The following is a 19,043-nucleotide window of genomic DNA, read 5'->3' on the forward strand; positions in this document are numbered from 1 at the left end:
TAATTTATTGAGGTTAAGGCCTTTAAAAATACCTGTGGAGACAACCCAGCAGTCCCAGTGCACCGATTTATACACTTTAAACTAGGCTATGGAAACCACAAATGATTCGCCAGTTCAATCTTTTTTGATCCCACTCCCCATCCAAATAATAGATTTTTCATTTTTCAGTTGTATATGAGAAACTGTGCATGGTTTTCATTTGTGCAACTTGATATATTAATTTCAGCAGCATATGTCCAAATACTGCATAACTTTCTTAGGATATATGTTTTAAATCAAGTGATAATGTCCAGCTACAATTATATAGTTTGATTTGTGACTTATTTATTACATTGATATACTGTATATAGAATTCAAGGTGACATACATAGGGTTATTCTTACAGTTTTTAAAAATAATCCATTGGGGCAACAGTATAGGCCCTTTTACGTGAAAAATATTGCAATGAGAGAAAGGTGAGATAAACTTCAGGTACGGTGCAAAGTTTTTTTGTGCAATCTATACCCATAAAGAAAATAAGTAATTTAACCATTCACAGCTATCAAAATTTTAACCCACTTTTCACAAAGTCACTTTGGTATCAGGGCCTCCCACATTGCTTCTGTTTGCTCTTGTGCTATGGAACCTCCGGAGTAGTTAAGACAATCCCCATTCCACATGCCAATACCCCTTAAGCCACGTTCTTTCACGTAGGCTGCCTTCAGAGAAATGCTCCTGGGATTGTCAAACCACACTTGATGAAAAGTACCATGTGGGTCCTACAAAAGAGTGAAACAGAAAGACCACGTCAGCATGCTTCCTGTGCTCTTTCCAAATCAGCCACACAGCTTTAGATGTTCATGTGCGTAGGAGAAATCCAAGGAACTAGAGTTATACAATTACCAATAAAATAGGTTAATGTTTTCATAAATTAATCTGTAAAAAGGTGATGAGAAAAGTATGCAAGTTTTCTTTTGTCAATACAATACAATCTTCTGCTCTTTGCCAGAAGTATGGACACTCCCTGATGCTCTGGAGGACTTGATTCATAAGACAGATGTTTTGAGTAGTCAAAACATCAGTATGGTTCCACTGGGAAGCTGCTAATACCCTTCAGTGTAGGCTTGATTTGAGAGGCTGATGGAACTGCCTAAAAGAGAAATTCATACTTATTAATAGAAGAGATAAATGAGATCCTGGCAAGGAAATATGTGTCCTTTTTCTTGAGGGCTTTCTAAAAAGATAACTGATCTCTTTCAATCCGTCTTTCTTCCTTTCCCGGTTTAATTATTATTGTTGTGTATTTATCACTTTCTCATTTCTCCTTCAGTAAATGTAGAAAGGTGACAGACTATATAAAGGACATATAAAGTAGTCTTTCTAAAACTTGCCTTGTATTCCAAATAAGGAGCTTTCTGTTCCTCATCCCACAGGATCCCAGAAAGTGAATGATTTGTCTGATTCATTATTATTTTATAAGGGACTTGATGTCCTGCTGCATCACTGCATGGAGCCCCTTGGAAAGGGATTTTTGCAAAGGAACAAACATGATCCTGAAGAAGCACAGGTTATGTTATGCAATATACTAAAACACAAGAAGGGATATATATCACATACATTTCTTATCCATACAAGAGTCTAGCATCCCACTAAAATCTCCTGCAAACAAGTTATCTCCTGTTAACAAGCCCTCAGTTTTCTTAACAAAATGTAAGAGAAAGTCCCCATTTCCATAATTAGGTACATATACACATTCTGTAATAATCTGCTGATAGTAGTGAGCGGGTGAAGTTTGGCAGATAACTGAGGCAATTGGTTAAATGGGTAGGAAATATTTTAAGCACTCTAATTCTTTCTAGCTTTACACTGTAGTAGATTTCACTAATTTGAAGACTTGTGCTAAGGATTGTAGCCAAAGAATAGTTTTAAATGCTGCTGAAGAAGTCCAGTTTATCACTTTTGCATTCAACTTGCAGTATTTGCACTGTTTAAACAGGAGCTTGTGCAGGTATTTGGTATAATCCACACAAATTCCCATCAAACAAGTCAGCCAGATATGGAAGTGACTGTTCATTTGGGTGGCCTCTTTGATAACTGCTATAGTTACTCTATGGATAAAATTTCTCATTTGGAAGCAAACACGGAGCTCCCAATCCTCTGTTTACTGATAGACATGAAAGATGTGGGTGAGGAGAGGGCATTTGTAAGCAAGAAGTGATATGCAAAGCGGGTTCCCAACCCTCTCCCTGCTGCTTTTCCTCTACTGCCATGCCTCCACAGCTGTTTTCTCCAGATTTTGTTTCCTGGGCAAGTGGGGGAGAAACTACTGGGAGACAGTGGTTAAAGACAAAAAAGGAGTGGGTGGGGAAAGGGTCAAGTACCATGCCTCCTGCCCTCATCCCTGTTTTGCACAATGTAATAGGCAAGGTTGGAAGTTCCTTGTTTATTGCCAATGAATCATTCCATTCTTAGAGTACCACTATAGTTAAAAACCTAAACATGCTTAGCTACAAGTAGAAGGCAGCAATTTCTGTTCCAACCTGCATTCATCACAAGCAGTGCTGTTCCGTTCTGCTGCAGTTTGCTTTCCGCCAAATACTACGCTATTTGTCTTGCTGTCTGCTACTTAATGTAAGTTACTTAACTATTTATGTAACATTTCAAAATAACAGAACAGTCTAAAGATTAAATGCATATCATTTGTGGACTAAAAACAGCAACAATATGAACAAATACTGATTATATTCACAACTGATTCCCCCCCCCCGACTGCAGTTGAACATGCAAAGTGCAGCCATGTCTGCTTTATTTTCTGTTTTCCAACTTCCCTACAAGTAAGTACCTTTGAAATTAAGAGAACTGACTTCTCAGTACACACAGGTTCAGGATTATCATCGATTTAGACATGTCAGTGTTGAAACTACTCAGCAACCCCTCACTCATCCCTGTGCTAGCTAATAGTAGAAAAAAGACAGAATCCTGGTTGTTCTTACTCCAAAAGTCTTTTGGCCAATTGAGCAGAGAAAGGCCAATATAACTTTCCATAGTGTTTTAACTTAAGACTTAACAGGACCCTTTTGTTAACAGTCCCTTTTGTAACTGGATTGTTTGTGGCTCAGAGGGGTGTTCCTTCGATTCTCCATTGAAGTAAATGGGATACCCACTAGAGCCCACGAAATAAGGGAATAAAGTAAGAGCATTGAATTTGGTGGTATGTGTCACTTTCAGCACTTTTAATTAAAGATTACTCAAAGGTTTAATAAATTGCTGAAGTGGAAAGATAGTTTTTCTTCTAAATTCTTTTTCTCTGGGATTTTTTGGAACGTGTATGTGTATTGTGAGGTGTTCTAGAAATCTAAATACAGCTAATGGCTACCTCATGATGGACTCCCTCTCTACACAAATTGTGAATGAGATCAAATGGGGGTAAAAATCTGAATCTCTATCTTTTTTTTAACTTGTTTTACAGTTAAAATATTTTGTAGGGTATATTTTATCAAAAATTCTGCTTAGGTTTCTCTAACCCTGACCTCTCAGGATCTAATGGGAAGAACAATCAAGGGGTGATAGAATTATTTATTGCAGAATACATTTGCCAGTGTATTTCTAGTTTGTTATTGTGGAGCATTTTGGAATTGCCCTTTGGGAGAAAAGGCCACATAGATGATGATGATGATGATGATAAGCTGCCTAAGATTTCTCCCCTGGTGTAGCTCTGGGCTGTTTGCCAAGGTTAGGGTCCTACTTAAGTATACCAATCACTATGTGCAGTTTTGTAGAACTGGCTGAAGGTAAAGCAAATTTTGTTACTAAAGAACTATCGTTACCCAGCCTATTACAATTGTTTTGAATCAGAGCAACAGCATATAATCCATGCCCACAAAAATAACAAATCACAGTGAGCAAAACATAGTTAGAAATTAATTGACCTGCTCTTACCTTAGATAAGCCTTGACAAGTATAATCATAGCCATACCATGGAACACCCATCACAAGCTTTTTTGGATTAATGCCCTTGCGAATATAATTGTCATATCCTAATTATATAAAATTAAACATTTACCTGCATGCTTTTTATGCTTACTTCCATGCCTGCAGAAACATTTGTAAAATTAACAAATCAAAAGCCATTGATACAGATATTCAAGCTACTACTAGATCTCCAAGTCTTTTTTATATGCAGGTACTTGTGAAGACTACTGTATTCTTTAATTTTCTATGTGATTTATGTTTTTAATTTATTTGAATACACTTTACATGAGAACAGATGTTAATAAATTTTAAGGTGACTACATTGCCTTAGAACCAAGATCCGTGGTTGAGATTTCTACTGCTGCAGCTCCCTAAAAGGTATATTGCACTCCTATCAAACATGGCTTTAAAGTGTCATCCTGAAGCAATCAAAGAGAGGATGCAGATTTATTCACAGTTCCATAATTTATTCCAGTTAAGGTATTTGCAGTTAGTATACCCACTGGTGTAGTCGATGGTTTTTCATAGTCCATAAATTCAAGCTAATTCTTACCAGCTAAGGTCTGGTTGTATGGTGCATTGGCTCCTACTATGCAGTGTGGCCACATGCGACTCTGCTCATCATAAGACATCACAAACACAAAATCACAGGAATCGACTATCCCAGTGTAGTCGTAAATTCTTTTGTCTATGCAATCTGGACACCAGGCTAAATCAAAAGTTACCTGTGGAAGAAAGAGAAACACACATCTATCTCTGAATAGGCATTCTTTGTAGAAATATTTTTACAGTTACAACAACAAAAACACCAATTCATTGTATCAAAATTCTTAACAAAAAAGTTACAATCCAAAAACGTTTCCACCTCAACTGCAGCATTATCAAAACCACATATGTCTTACTCTTCCAAAATATAACAATAGAAGTGCCATTTCATCTGAAAAAATCTCCTTGTAAATTTGCATCGATTAGTCACTTCTATGCATGTTTCCTCAAATGTATGTCCTACTATTGTGTTCAGTGGCCATCATCCCAGGATTCTAGCCTAAAATTCATGAATAGCTTATCATTTTCTCCATTACTCCAACAACCCACAGTTTAAACAACCAAGTCTTCATACTTCGTGTATATTTGGTTTTCCCACATCCTAGCTGCACACATATCTGCTGTAAACAGATATTATTCATATAGATATTCACAGAAGGTTGGAAAACTAGCAAAAATATTGTAAAGAAGCTCAACAGTGCTATCAGATGGGATAGTGGCTTAAATGGGCAACTAGAGGCTTGGTTAGCTGCTTCTTTTTTTAAGATTTAATTTTCTGAGAATTGAGGTGGTCTTGGCAAAACTTTCCTAAGGATTTTTGTTCATCTTCTTAAGAGAGTACAATGGCACTTCAGAGTTCATTTTAATTATGCCTATGGCTGTTAACTTCTTTTTTAAAGTTTAGTTTGTTCAGCAAGGAAATGCAAACGTTTGGGAATACCAGAATAAAATAATCTGTGTATACTTGACACCATAGTATAAAATAGTATACTATGTGAGGTGCTTTTATTGGAACTTTTATTTACTTACAGTATTTTAATAGCATCCAATGAAGATTCTCTGGTTGGTTTTAAAAGGAAAATGCATCTAGGCGTAGGCCTGCTGCACAAGTTGTCACTAACCTAAATGTAGCACACCAGCCAAATATGGCAGCACAACAGAAAACCTCTTGATTTGATGCCTGCCTGGACGGCAAAGGGGTTGTCAAGCATCTAGCAGACCATAACATGTGACAGGGAAATACATTCATCACAGGGGGTCACAAGTTACACAAGCCTAATCTACGGCCTATATCTGCACTATGCATTTAAAGCAGTATCATAACACTTTAACAGTCATGGCTTCTCCCAAATAATCTTGAAACTAGTTTGTTAAGAGTGCTGAGATCCCCATTCCTCTCACAGAGCTATAATTCCCTAGGAGAGGGATTGATTGTTAAATCACTCTGGGAATGTTTAAGAGTAGTCTTTGCTTTATTTTTACCTGTGATCCTGGAATTTCTTTGTGAAAAGCTTCTGTCATTTCTTTAACCAAATCTGTCAATGCATAATATTCAGCTGAAGACTTTTTAACTTGTTGCTCAATATCTATATTGATTCCATCCATATACTGCATTTTGGCCAGGTCCACTTTTTCCTTTATCCAGTCTGCTCTGGCAGCAGAGTCAACCATTTTCTTCACAGATACATCTCCTAAAAAACAAATGGTGATTAGTTGCCGAAGTTTTGCATCACTGATCTTAAATATGTTTGCTCCGAAATATATCCCATGAGTTTAGGGTTAGAGCCTGAACAGCTCATTTCATTACTATCTCCATCTGCAGACTCTGAATCTCCTTTTTTGAGGAAGACAAGTTACAAAAATGGTAAGAAATAAACAGTGGTCTTGTTATAGCTCTAGTAGTCATTTGCATTAACTAGTGGCCCCAGATGGGGATGCAGAGTCCACATCTGGATCCAGACAGCTCAGTAAAGTCAATCTGTGATACAGATGTAGATGTGCTCCCAGATGTGTACCTACAACTGCAATGGCTACATGCACAAGCGGTTTCTGATGAATCAAGGAGAGTATTTTGCCATCTCTCTCTGGGGATTTCCACAGGGTGGGGGAGGGAAAGTCTGGAGTATTCCTAGGAAAGGCTCCTTGTAAGAACCTGCAGAATGTCTGCAGTCTGTATCTTAAACAGTTAACAGGGCTTCACTGTTTCTCTGATTAATTGATTAAAAAACAAGCCCTACTGGATCAGGGAAGTGGTTGTGGTAAACAAACCACCAAATCCAAAGACCTATTGGACTCATGTCAATGGAGCAGGAGGGTGCTTTGCCTTCCTCACCCCCTTATTTTCTGATAAAAAAGTCATTTCCACCTGTCCAAATCATCATCATCACCATCATCATCATCATCATCATTATTATTATTATTATTTATTACATTTATATACTGCCCCATAGCTGATGCTCTCTGGGCGGTTTACAACAATTAAAAACATTAAAAACAAATATACAAATTTAAAAACACTTTTTTAAAAAAACAAGCATGCTCTGCCCCTTTCCAGAGGTGTGTTGAGAGAACAGAAAGGCTTTGGATCCAACAGAGCCAATGGTTCCCCCAATCCACCTACAGAGTGTCTTCTTTTTGCCCTCTCAGCCACTGGAGCACCAACAGCAGAGGAGATACAGTTGCAGAAATTTCTGCAGCGGTAACAAGGCGGCCTCTCTGGGTAGGCCTCCTACTCCACCTGTGGAAAGGGAGATGCACAAATCCAATGGCTCCCGGGGACCAAAGATTAATGGACCAATGCCTGGACACAGTGGTGGGCTAGATGAGGATCAACAAGCTGAAGTTGAATCCTAATAAAATGGAGGCCCTGTAGGTAAGTGCTTCCAGAGTCTGAGAGTGCCTTCTACCAACTTTGGTTGGTGGCCCAGCTACACCCCTAACTGGACAGGGATAACCTGGCTTCAGTTGTCCATGCTCTGGTAACCTCCAAGCTATATTACTGCAATGTGCTCTACATGGGGCTGCCTTTGAAGACAGTTCGGAAGCGGCAGCTTGTGCAAAATGCAGCGGCCAGCTTGGTAACACAGTTCGAACACATAAAACCGATTCTGGCCTGCTTGCATTGGCTGCCTGTATGTTTCTGAGCTCGATTCAGAGTGCTGGTTTTAACCTATAAAGCCTTACACGGCTTAGGACCACAATACCTGATGGACCGCCTCTCCTCACATGAACCTACCTGTACACTACGCTCAACATCTAAGGCCCTCCTCCGGGTGCCTACTCCAAGGGAAGCTGGGAGTCTGGCAACAAGGGCGAGGGCCTTCTCATTGGTGGCCCCAAAATTATGGAATTATCTCTCTGACAATGTGTGCCTGGTGCCAACACTGTTATCTTTTTGGCTCCAGGTCAAGACTTTCCTCTTCTCCCAGGCATTTTAGCATGTGTTTTTAAATTGTTTTTAATTGTGTTTTTAAATGTTGTTTGGGTTTTAAAATGTGTATATTTGTTTTTATTGTTTTTAATTGCTGTAAACTGCCCAGAGAGCCTTGGCTATGGGGCTGTATATAAATGTAATAAATAAATAAATTAGGTAGATTGCCTGTTCTAGATGGGGTTGCACTCTACTAGAAATAATAGGTGGGTAGTCTGGGGCTTTTCTTTGATCCAACATCATCACTGGAAGCCCAAGTAGCTATGGCGGTAAGGAGTGCCTTTTATCAGCTTTGACTGCTTCTGGACAGGATAGTTTGGGTGGAGTGACCTGTGTACTGGTAACCTCAAGACTAGAGTACTGTAAAGCATGCTTATGTGAGTCTGCCATTAAGGTTAGTCCAGAACAGAGATATGAAGGCCTGGAAAAAAAATGAAAAAATGGGGTACCCCCCATCTTTTCTAGGCCTTGGCATCTCTAGTCCAGAAGCTACAGGTAGTAGAGAATGCAGTGTCTAGGCTGGACAAGCCTGGAGTGGAGTGGAGACACCTACCATGTACAAGTGACACCTCAAAGAACTGACTGGTTGTCAATCTGCTATCAAGCCAAGTTTAAGGGTTGCTATTGTCTTGCAAGTCCTGAACAATTTAGGACCAGATTATCCGGGGGGGGGGAAGACTCCCTGCCACATTGATTGCCCATTCACTAAGATCTTTGGAACAGCCCTTCCTGGTTGTGTCATGGTCTGATTAAATCCATCTGGCAGCAACCCTGAGGGACTTTTCTGTGGTGGTGCCCAGCTTGTGGCTCAGACTCCTCTGAAACAAGGCAAGTGCCAACTATGTATTTTCAATGCTTGCTAAAAACATTCTTTTCTGGCCATTGATATGATATGTAATTTGTTAATTCTTCTGGCTACTGTGATTGTTGTGGCATTCTTGTTCTGTTTTCTTACTGTTTTACACTCTTATTGCAAGCCACCTTAGAATATGTTTTAATGAAAGGTGGTGTAAAAGGGTTTAAGATAATGTAAAATTAAAAAATAGGCTTGCACCCCGACACTATTTAAAAAATGAAAAATGTGCTCCTGGTCAGAACAGGTTTGCTTTTTTCGTCAGAAGTATTATTTGATCTATGCAAATTTGTGCAATTTAACTAATAGATTAAAATGCATACAACTTCAATGCATATAATTAATCAACTAAGATTTCTTTAATTGGACAATAGCTCAACCAATTATGTTATGGCTTAATAAAGCTAAGTTCTACTGAATTCAGTGGAAACTGTGTTTACATAAATGAGATTAGATGGATAGGCAGTGGATGCAACACATTTTACATGCCTCTCAATCTGGGAGTTTTCAAAAGAGAGATCACCAAAGGCAATCTGATCAGTTCTTCATTCTTTTATAGTAGAGGTGGCAACAACTTTCTTTCATACGCTACAGATAAACTGTAATTCCTGTTATGATTTTCATATAAGGTTGCGTTAAGGTTGCAGTCTTAACTTTGTGCTGAGGAAGCATATATTCTGAGGCTGCACAAAAATGTTCTCATCACCCTACTCAAAACATACCTTTTAAAACTATTCTGGATCCTTTTGAATGAGCATAACACATTAGCTCAGGGTCATATTTTCCAAAAGTCGCCACTGTTGTAATTTGTGACCAGTCATAGAACTTCCAAGTCTTCCCACCCACATCAAATACAAAGACCTGCAGAAACAAAGCAAGACAGCCCTTTCTCACTTTATATTGTATGGCTGGAGAATGTCAAGCAAACTCTCACAATTGATCTGTACATAGCAGGATGCAAAGTTGTCTTCCAAATTTATAAAGTAGATTGCCCAACAGATAGCATGTTAAGGCTCTTTTCAAGAATACACAGCCCAAAACAGTACAGTATGTTCAATTTGGCTTGTTTGGTCGCTACACCACATGGCCTGGCCTCTCCTTAAATTTAACCCTTTTCTCTAGGGTTTTGCTACCTTCAAGGGGAAACCCTGAGGTATACACATACACCCTCCACGGGCCTATAGTCACCTCGATCCCACCACCACCACAGGCTTCTTTGCCGTTTACAGTTCCCTGACACGGTTTCTGTGCCTTTAACGGTTATGTGTCAGGCAGAAATTCAACAAGGAAAGCTTCTAATAAGAAGATGCAGCAATGCCGAGAGCCTCAATTGTTCCATTTCTGCCTATTGGGTAGCTCTTAAAAAGTCAAAGCTCCATTGATTAAAGCCGCCGCTGAGGAAGAATACGCAACAGAAAGTATGTGGGGAGAAAGGGGTCAAAAATCTGGGACAGAGCACTTAGCAAACGCCCGTTACAGTCTGCTTTTCGTTGTTAGAGATTGGCTGATTTACGTCACGTGCCTTCTCTCCCCATTCGTTGTGAAAAAAAATTACCCCTGTTACGGGACCCTGCGCCTGCGCACCTCGAACTCCCTGCTTCCCGAGATGGGATTGCAGAGCGCGGGTTTTTGACAAGGGCATGCGCGTAAACCCAACCACAGATGGAGGAGGAGGGCGATCACGAGGTGCTTGTCCCTGCCGCCTAGCAACCCCGTCATGCCGTGGTCTCACCCGCCCTCCCCCTAGAATCCGCTTCTTTGTGCCTACAGACCTCCCCTCCCCCCCTTATTTTCAATCCTACGGTAAGTGGCATAGACCAAACAATTCTGTCTCGGATGGCGGAGAATCAGTGTAAAACTTCATTAATAGAGTGATAATTTCATAGTCTGATGACGGGACATTTTCTACTTTTAAGTCGCCTTTTTTTTTTCTCCGTTTGCGGGACAAGTGACAGCTGCCCATAGGAAGCAATCATTGTGTGAAGCTGTGCTTGAGCAGCAGTGTAAACAACCGCCCCCGCACGCAGTAAAAGCAGACAGGAATTCACGTTCTTTCTAAATGGCAACTGTCACTTTACACTTTAAAAAAAAAACTTTTGCGGGAGGGCGTGTATTTTTGACAGGGCCTTACGACAGCCCTGTATTATAGTCCACCGTTGTTATCCCCACATCGCAAGGTTGGTTTGGAGATGATGATTCAGGAATGCTGGGTAGTGTATTTTGACAACTCTGATCACCAGCTGGAGGTGGGGGTGAAGTTGAGAGCGTTTTACTGCAGTGTAGTTTGGTTTGGTGTTATTCCTATATTATAGAAAGGGAGGGTCTCGGACGCTGAAAGAGAGTAGCTTAAGGACAGCCCTGCAGTCATTGCTGTTATGTAACTTAGCACACTGTAGCCATCCTTTGGTACAATAATCAGGATTGTTAATGGTGCTTTAAATGCTGCACTGAAAAGTAGTTATACCCTCTTCCGTGCTAACCAGTTACTTTCAGTCTATGTCTGGTTTTGGATTAGATTTCCAGCAAAAGAAATTTCTCATATAAAACACGATGTGCGGCTCAGTTCAACACTATGAAGTAAGTTGCGCTATGTTCAATACGTGTGTGCAGGATTGCAGCCTAAATTTCCAGCAACAATAAACCTAGTAACGTTGTTGCCTTAGTTCCCATTCCAACCCCAAGCCAGCGCTCAATTAGATCTGGGCACTGCGTGCTGTGACCTGCACCTCACACTGCATTACAACAAAAATTCCTGGTCACATTGTGCATGACTTGAAACGCTTGCTGGGCTGATGCTTAACAAGGAAGGAAGTTCTAGGGGGTGTCCAGAAAAAGAGGGGCACTAGGGAGAGGCTTTGAGTGAGGCCCAGCATGGGTCTCTGGGCTTCCCCTAGTACCAGCCAGTGCCTCAGCCAATGTTTGTAGAATAGACTGAGGGAAATTGTGCATTCCTCAGTGTCCCTGCCAGTCTTTGGAAACAGATGGAAATTTTGGCAGAAAGAGGAAGCCTAATTTTGCAAGTTTCAAGGGCTAGATAGAAAGGCCTGGAGGGCCACATTTTGACTCTGGGTCAGAGGTTCCACACCCCAGCTCTAAGGTGTTACATGACTTTGTTGTCTTTGCTGCAATAGACTAAAGGCTACCCCTCTGATAAGATGTAAAGGTCCTTGGGGAAGAGCTGTTAATTCAGTAGTATATAACGCTGGCTTTGCATGTAAAAAATTTCAGGTCCAATTCCATCACCAAGGAGGAATGGGAAATGCTCATCACTGGAAGAGCTACTGCTAGTCAAGTCAACAATACTGAGCTAGATGGACCAATGGTCTGAGTGACTCAGTATAAGACAGCACCTTATGTTCCCAAACAAGGTAAAAGCCTTCCATATGTGTGATCAATGCTCACAAGCCCGTGTGCTGAAAAAAGATAAGCATATCAATTGTGTACCTTGACCTAGGCTATGGAAATGGTGGTAACATTAACCAGAACAGTCTTTTACCCCCATCCCATGTAAAATAATGGGTCTTGCAGTTCTTTGGATTTTGATTGTGTGGAAAATGCTGCATGATACAGTATTATGTGTAGCTTCATTTTGCATTTTATATACAACGAGCAATAGCTCTCTGCTGTTTGCTTTCTTAGGATACATATTTTAAAGCAAGGAAAAAGTTCCATCTGCAACTATGAAAAACCACAACAATCAGAAAACTTTAGTCAGAGTTGATTTGGACAATATATTCTCTTGTGTAAAAATAATACACAGAGAAGGGAGTGTGCTTGGCTACATCTCAAGATATTTGTGTGTTATTACTGTGTAAGTCTGTAAAATAATAGTAAATTAATGGATGATGGTTTTCAAAGGATAGGCATTTACAAAGATGGGAGGTTAGACATTTAATGGCTATCTCCTCTTCCCTTCTGATTCTCCCCCTATTCTGTGGGCTCCTCCTTGTGCCCATAGTACTAGCTGTCCAGCTGTAAGGGATATAAGTACCAGATCAGTTAAGAGGCAAAAAATATATAAGATATTTTAAACTAATATTATTTGTTGACAAGAATGCATTAAAATTCAGGAAAAAACAAATCAGGTAATCAAAACTAATTTTATTTGTTGACAAGAACATATTAAAATTGAAAATAATAATTCTTAACAGGCACAGTAAACATTCTCATTACGTCACTTTGGTATCAGGGCCTCCCACATTGCTTCTGTTTGCTCTTGTGCTATGGAACCTCCGGAGTAGTTAAGACAATCCCCATTCCACATGCCAATACCCCTTAAGCCACGTTCTTTCACGTAGGCTGCCTTCAGAGAAATGCTCCTGGGATTGTCAAACCACACTTGATGAAAAGTACCATGTGGGTCCTTCAAAAGAGTGAAACAGAAAGAACATGTTAGCATGCTTCTTGTGAAGTATGCTTCATGAATAATTTAGCACTTGGATCCAAGCGAGCTGGATTTATTTGTTTTTAATTCAGCTTCATACAGATGTTGCAGCTGATCGGCAGATCAACCCATTGCCCTCCAGGTGTGGCCAATGGAAACTCTTTGCTGTAGGCAACTAGTGTGCTCACAGCCCAAGTTTCTGCCAAGGGGTCCTTGCACATGCTTGGCCCAAACTCTCTTACCCTCAGCTACGACTTTGACAAATGGAACTAATGGACACATACCTCAAACAGTTATTGTGAGGCAAAGCATGGGGAAGCCCTTTAAATTTAAATGCTATATAAAATTATATGGTAGTATGTAGGGGGGGAAATGCATTTGAGCTTGCATTCCACTTATTCTGAATATAAACACTATCTTCCTTTTACAGATTGACATTTTTGTAAATCAGTTAAACATATACAAAGTCAAGTGAAATGGTATGTAAACATTTATTTAAATATTTATAACCTGCCCTACATCTAAAACCATAACAGAAAAGTAAATAAAACAAAAATAACAATAATCTTAAAATATAGAGCGGCTTATTTCTTTATTATTACACAACAGAGTTAACAATTCATAAATGCCTAAAAAAATAGCTAGGTCACATCCCAGTGCTGGAATTAGCTAAAGTTAGCGCCAAATGGACCTCAAAGGATAGGAGATTTCACATTTGCTGCTGTTTTATTTATTTATGCATATATCCTGCCTTTCATCCAAGGAACTCAAGGCAGTGCACAAGGTTCTCCCTCCCCACACACACGTTTGATCTGCACAACAACCCTGTGAGGAAGTCTAGGTTGAGAGAGAGTGACTAGTCCAAGGTCACCCAGTTAGTTTCATGAGTGGAGTAGGATTTGAGTTTCATGGGTGGAGTGGGATTTGAGCCCAAGTTGCCCAGGTTCTAGACTGATGTTAACCATTAACACTACACTGACTCTCAATGTCAGTTAATGTCAATGTACATAACACTGGGTATCCATTATGTCAAATGTGATTTTGGGTTATTTGCCAGCTGTATGAGCATTTCCTCATTCTCAGATGGCCTGGATTTGCAGGGCTTTCTTGATCAGCATAATGCCCAAGGCTGGCAAGCAAAGGCATTTTTATTTAGATGAATTTTCTGACTTGAAAATAAGTTATAATTGATTTTAACTGGTTATTTTTATTGATTTTAGTGGTGCTTTTCCCGCTTTGGCTTTCCCCTCTATGTATTTTATTGCTGTTTTATATTTTTGAATTGTATTGTATTGTATTATATTTTTGTATTGGTATAATTATTGTTAGCTAGCTTGACATACAAATTTAACAAATACATAAAATGTTGGGGAGGAATTGCATTTGATAGACAGAAGCATTGCAAGACAGTTATGGCTACAATCTTGTACACACTTACCTGGGGATAAATCTCACTGAGACTTAGGGAGCAATCTTACCCACCACCATCCCCAGCCTAGAGGGGCTTTACTGAGCAGTGGAGCCATTGACATCACCTTATCTGCAGTCCCTTCCTGCATGGCATCTGGGATGGAAGGTTGGGGGGCAGGCAGATCGCTCCCCTCCCTCCAGAAAGCCCAGTTTTGGGACTTTACACTGGCTGCCAGAAGCAGAGATTCTGCCATCAGCACTTCCACCCACACTAGGGTTGCCAGGTTCTTGGCCTGAGACTGATCCTGTATCTTTAGGAGAAGAGAAGGTCAGCCAAGTGCAGGGGGTCTTGCAACACTGTAATGGGAAAAACCACAAGGTGGACTTCTTCCTTCCCGCTGCACAACTTTTAAAGTTACAAAAGACCTCTTGGAGGCCGGGCCTGGCAACCAAGAGGTCTTCTGTATCTTTAAAAGTTGTGCAGGAGGAAGGGAGAAGTCCACCTTGTGGTTTTTCCCATTACAGTGTTGCAAGAACACCTGCACTTGGCTGATTTTCTCTTCTCCTAAAGATACAGAATCAGTCTCAGGCCAAGAACCTGGCAACCCTAACCCACACATATATGCAGCAGGTGGCAGGAAACCAACAGGATCAGGTGTAAGGATACCTCTATCCAATCTATCCCTCCCCACCAGCCTGGCACAAAGGGGGTTGCAATGGTTCTTTTCCTCACTGATGGAAGAATTCAAATAACTGAATTCAGTGGGACTTACTTCCGAATAGGCATGTACAGGATTTTAGGGAATGTCTTTTAGGCTGCAAATCCAATACACATCTACCTGGGAGTAAGTTCCATTGAACTCAGTAGTGTTTCAGACAGATATAGGATTGCATTGTTGGGGAAGGGAGATTTTCAGAACAGGGTGGAAAAGAAAAGGAGGAGATACAACAGAGATGTTTCTGTTGTCAGGATTTACTGTTGGCTATTAACATGTTACAGAGACTATCAGTTAATAAAGTTCTCTGCCTCTATGTCTTCCATATATCATAAGTAACATTTCTACCTGAACTCTTCTGCTAAGACATGATGCTTAACCACATGTATCCAATCATTAGGAATATTGATTATAACATTAGGAATCATTAGGAATATCGATTGTAACACGTTACATATGCTTCTGCTTTTGAAACAAAACCAGAAACCAGCTGGTACAGAATACAGCAACCAGGTTGATGAGAGATGCTGGCTGGTATTATTATTTCGCCTCTATACTTAAAGAGCTCCTTCATTGGATTCAGCTTTGCTTCTGGCTACAATTCAAAGTGCAGTTTAACCTTTAAAGCCATAAATGGTCAAGGATAAGGGTACCTGAAGGACTGCATATTTCCAAGAGAGCCTGCCCAGCAGCTGAAATCATTGTTAGAGCCAGTTGTCTTCACTTGCAGAATTTAGATGGGTAGTGACCAGTGAGAGGACCTTTCTTGTAGTTATGCCCCTGTTATAGAACTCCCCCCAAGAGAGATCTACTTAGTGCCTCTGCTGTTATCTTTCACTTGCCAGGTAATGTCTGTCCTGTTGTTTTATGTCTTACTGTTTTTTTAAAAAATCATTTAGTATATATAGACAAATCCATGATGAGGTTATCCTAGTGTCATGTTGCATAGCTAGGCACATCCAAGGGGGGATTTTGAGGGATGGGGCAGGGATAAACAAGGATTATATCTCTGGATATATCCTGCAGTCTCTCTTAGTGTGGCTAATCCAATTACATTTGCATAATGGCTCCTACACACCATCTTATGAATTGTAGATATGGAGAGTAAAATAATTATCACCTACTTTTTCTCTTCCTCGCCCACTCACTCCAATCCTGGCATTTTCCTAATGGACCAACACAGCTACTTTCTGATTCTGGTGTAATTGTACAATTTACATCCTTATAAAAGAAATACATTTCAGAATGTAATCTTTATAACAACTCACTTTGTATTCCAAATATGGGGCTTCCACTTCCTCATCCCACAGGATTCCAGAAAGAGAACTATTTACCAAATTCATGATTACTTTATACGGGCGCTGACGTCCTGCTGCATCACTGCACGGAGCCCCTCGGAAATGAACTTTTGTGATGGAACAAACATGAGCCTGAAGAAAAGCAGCTTCTGTTACACCGATATGTTAAATATCAAAAAGGAATCACTGTGTAATCCATGCCCACAAAAATAAACTTTATGGAACACAAGAAACAAATCAGCTGTCTTTCTTTTACCTTAGATAAGCCTAGGCAGGAATAATCATAGCCGTACCATGGAACACCCATCACAATCTTCTTTGGATTAATGCCCATGTGAATGTACTTGTCATATTCTAATTAAATAAAAAATGAACAATTTACCTACATGCTTTTTATTCTTCATTTCATGTCTGCAGCTACATTTGTAACATCAACAAATCAGAGATGGCTGAGACAGACATTCAAGTTAAAATAGGCCCACAAGTGTCTTTAACATGCAGTTGCCTCTTTGTAGAAGAGTATTCTGTTTATTAGGGTTTTTTGTGATCTATTTATTGACTCATGAAGGACAGCATACATGAGAAATAGATTTAAAGGTGGCTACAGAGCTGCAGAGTCAAGAAAAGGAACATATTTCAGATTTTTGACCCAATATACACATTGTAACTTTGTCAAACATGACTTCAATTGTATCATCTCCATGCAGCAAAAGATACAGAACTTCATAATTTACCTAACGTATCTCACTTAAAAACATAATTTCTACATACTAAGAATACCTATAATAATAAAAATATCTAAGTCTACATATAACTATCTACAAAATAAATAATACATATTATGGAAATTCAAGGCGAAGTGCTTCATTTATGAAAAAAACAATATTATATCCAACCATCCAAAACTCAAACGGAGCATCAGATATATCAACATTTACCATTCTTGACTCCTCTTGCCTTTTTCAGATTTCTTCATTCTCTGCTACATGTTTAACCGGTCTAAATTTGGAAATATACACACCAAACCAAGAAACAAACTAAAAAGCATAGAAATGTCCCTTTTCTGCCGTGGTGGCTGTGAGTTGTAGGGCTGTGGATCTGTCACTCCACAAAGCCCCACTTGGGGACAGGTTGGATTGCACCATAAGGCAGCTTGTAGATGCATGGGAGACCGTGAGATCCAGTGCAGTCTCCCCACTGGAGCGGGAAGCAATCTTTGTCAATTCCTTCTTCCCTTTGTAGCCCCCCATGCCACTTCTCTTTCTGCTTGAATCCTCAAAGCTTTTCATGATTCATAGCAGGCTGCAGAGGAAAGGAGGAATTAGCATAAATAACCTTCCCACCTCCTTCCTTTAGCGTAAGCAAAACTCTGCTGGGTGCAACTCTGGATCCAGCCTGTTACATTTTATGTTCTGCAAATAGTAAAACAAATTTATATGCAATAAGAAAATTAATATATATATTTCAATTTCCCTTCCCCCTAAAAACAAATTCTTCTGTTCTTCCTGGGAAAAAAGTGAAAGTTCTCATAGCTTTAACATTTTTGTACATTTTATATCATTGGTTCTTACCAGTTAATGTTTGGTTGTATGGAGCATTGGCTCTTGCGATACACTGTGACCACACTTGACTCTGCTCATCATAAGACATCACAAACACAAAATCACAAGACTCTGCAATCCCTGTGTAATTATAACATCTTTTGTCTATGCAGTCTGGAGACCAGGCTATATCAAAAGTCACCTGTAGGAGAACGGGGGGAAAACCATATCTCTCTGACTAGACATTCTTAATACAGGTTTGCACAGATGCCTATAAAATAGATATTCTAAGGAAGTTCATCAGTGCCTTTAGAAGGATTTGTGGCTTAAACATTGCAATGAGGCTGAAGGTCTTAGTGGAGAGATTTGTTTTTAGGAGTACTGAAATATAGACTTGAAAAAAGTTCTAAGGGTTTTTGCATTGCATACATTTCAGATAGCATAATTAATTAAATGTTAATTTAAAAACTGCCTTTCAGGGCATAACAGCCCCCACAAAGTGGTATGCAAAATTATGGAATAAAACATAATGATATATACAATCATCAAAGTAAAAGTATGTCACACAATTTGCAATTTATTTCAGCAAATACATATAGCTACCAATTTCTCGAAAATCAAGTGAATGCTAACGTATGGGGATACAAACACAAAATAATCTGTGCATAGTTGTCAAAGTATAAGATTATATATTTTGGGTTTTTTTAAGTGCAGTGCTTTCTTTGGAATCAAAGGAAACAATCTAAAGCTTGCACAAGTTGTCACTACGCCAGACAGAGCCCATGAGCCAAGTATGGCAGTCCATCAGAAGCTTCAAAATCCTCTTGATTTGATGCCTACTTGGACTGCAAAGGGGTTGCCAAGACAGGCTACAACCTATGACTGGAAGACTGCAATCACTGTAGTGGGTCACA

The 19,043-nt window shown here is 39.7% G+C and overlaps 2 protein-coding genes and 1 long non-coding RNA gene across 7 annotated transcripts in view; 1 reads left to right on the plus strand and 2 right to left on the minus strand.

The window, feature by feature from the left end:
- On the minus strand, positions 1-10,369 carry LOC133387838 (di-N-acetylchitobiase-like). Of its 5 annotated transcripts, none has more exons than XM_061633507.1 (7): positions 10,336-10,369; positions 9,503-9,641; positions 5,980-6,188; positions 4,505-4,676; positions 3,919-4,016; positions 1,371-1,532; positions 1-758 (listed from the first exon to the last, which is right to left on the minus strand). In XM_061633507.1, exons 2-7 carry the CDS (start codon positions 9,543-9,545, stop codon positions 570-572), a joined length of 873 nt encoding a protein of 290 aa, XP_061489491.1. In that variant the 5' UTR covers positions 9,546-9,641; positions 10,336-10,369; the 3' UTR covers positions 1-569. The 5 variants fall into 5 exon arrangements, with proteins under 5 accessions (XP_061489491.1, XP_061489489.1, XP_061489487.1 ...); XM_061633505.1 differs by lacking the exons at positions 3,919-4,016; positions 10,336-10,369 and adding exons at positions 4,043-4,071; positions 9,969-10,295; XM_061633503.1 differs by lacking the exon at positions 10,336-10,369 and adding an exon at positions 9,969-10,294.
- LOC133387840 (uncharacterized) lies at positions 10,348-16,914 on the plus strand. The gene is made up of 4 exons (XR_009763584.1): positions 10,348-10,583; positions 12,009-12,148; positions 13,595-13,643; positions 16,601-16,914. It is a non-coding gene; the product is annotated as an uncharacterized LOC133387840 (long non-coding RNA).
- LOC133387836 (di-N-acetylchitobiase-like) overlaps positions 12,867-19,043 on the minus strand; it is an 18,307-nt gene continuing 12,130 nt past the window's right edge. Inside the window, exons 4-7 of the mRNA XM_061633500.1 lie at positions 18,160-18,331; positions 16,845-16,942; positions 16,559-16,720; positions 12,867-13,143 (exon numbers count right to left, since the gene is read on the minus strand). Coding sequence (XP_061489484.1) covers positions 12,955-13,143; positions 16,559-16,720; positions 16,845-16,942; positions 18,160-18,331 — 621 coding nt within the window. The 3' untranslated portion in view covers positions 12,867-12,954. The remainder of the gene's footprint in view (positions 13,144-16,558; positions 16,721-16,844; positions 16,943-18,159; positions 18,332-19,043) is intronic.

This window comes from Rhineura floridana, chromosome 6, assembly GCF_030035675.1.
Source record: "Rhineura floridana isolate rRhiFlo1 chromosome 6, rRhiFlo1.hap2, whole genome shotgun sequence".
NCBI lineage: Eukaryota > Metazoa > Chordata > Lepidosauria > Squamata > Rhineuridae > Rhineura > Rhineura floridana.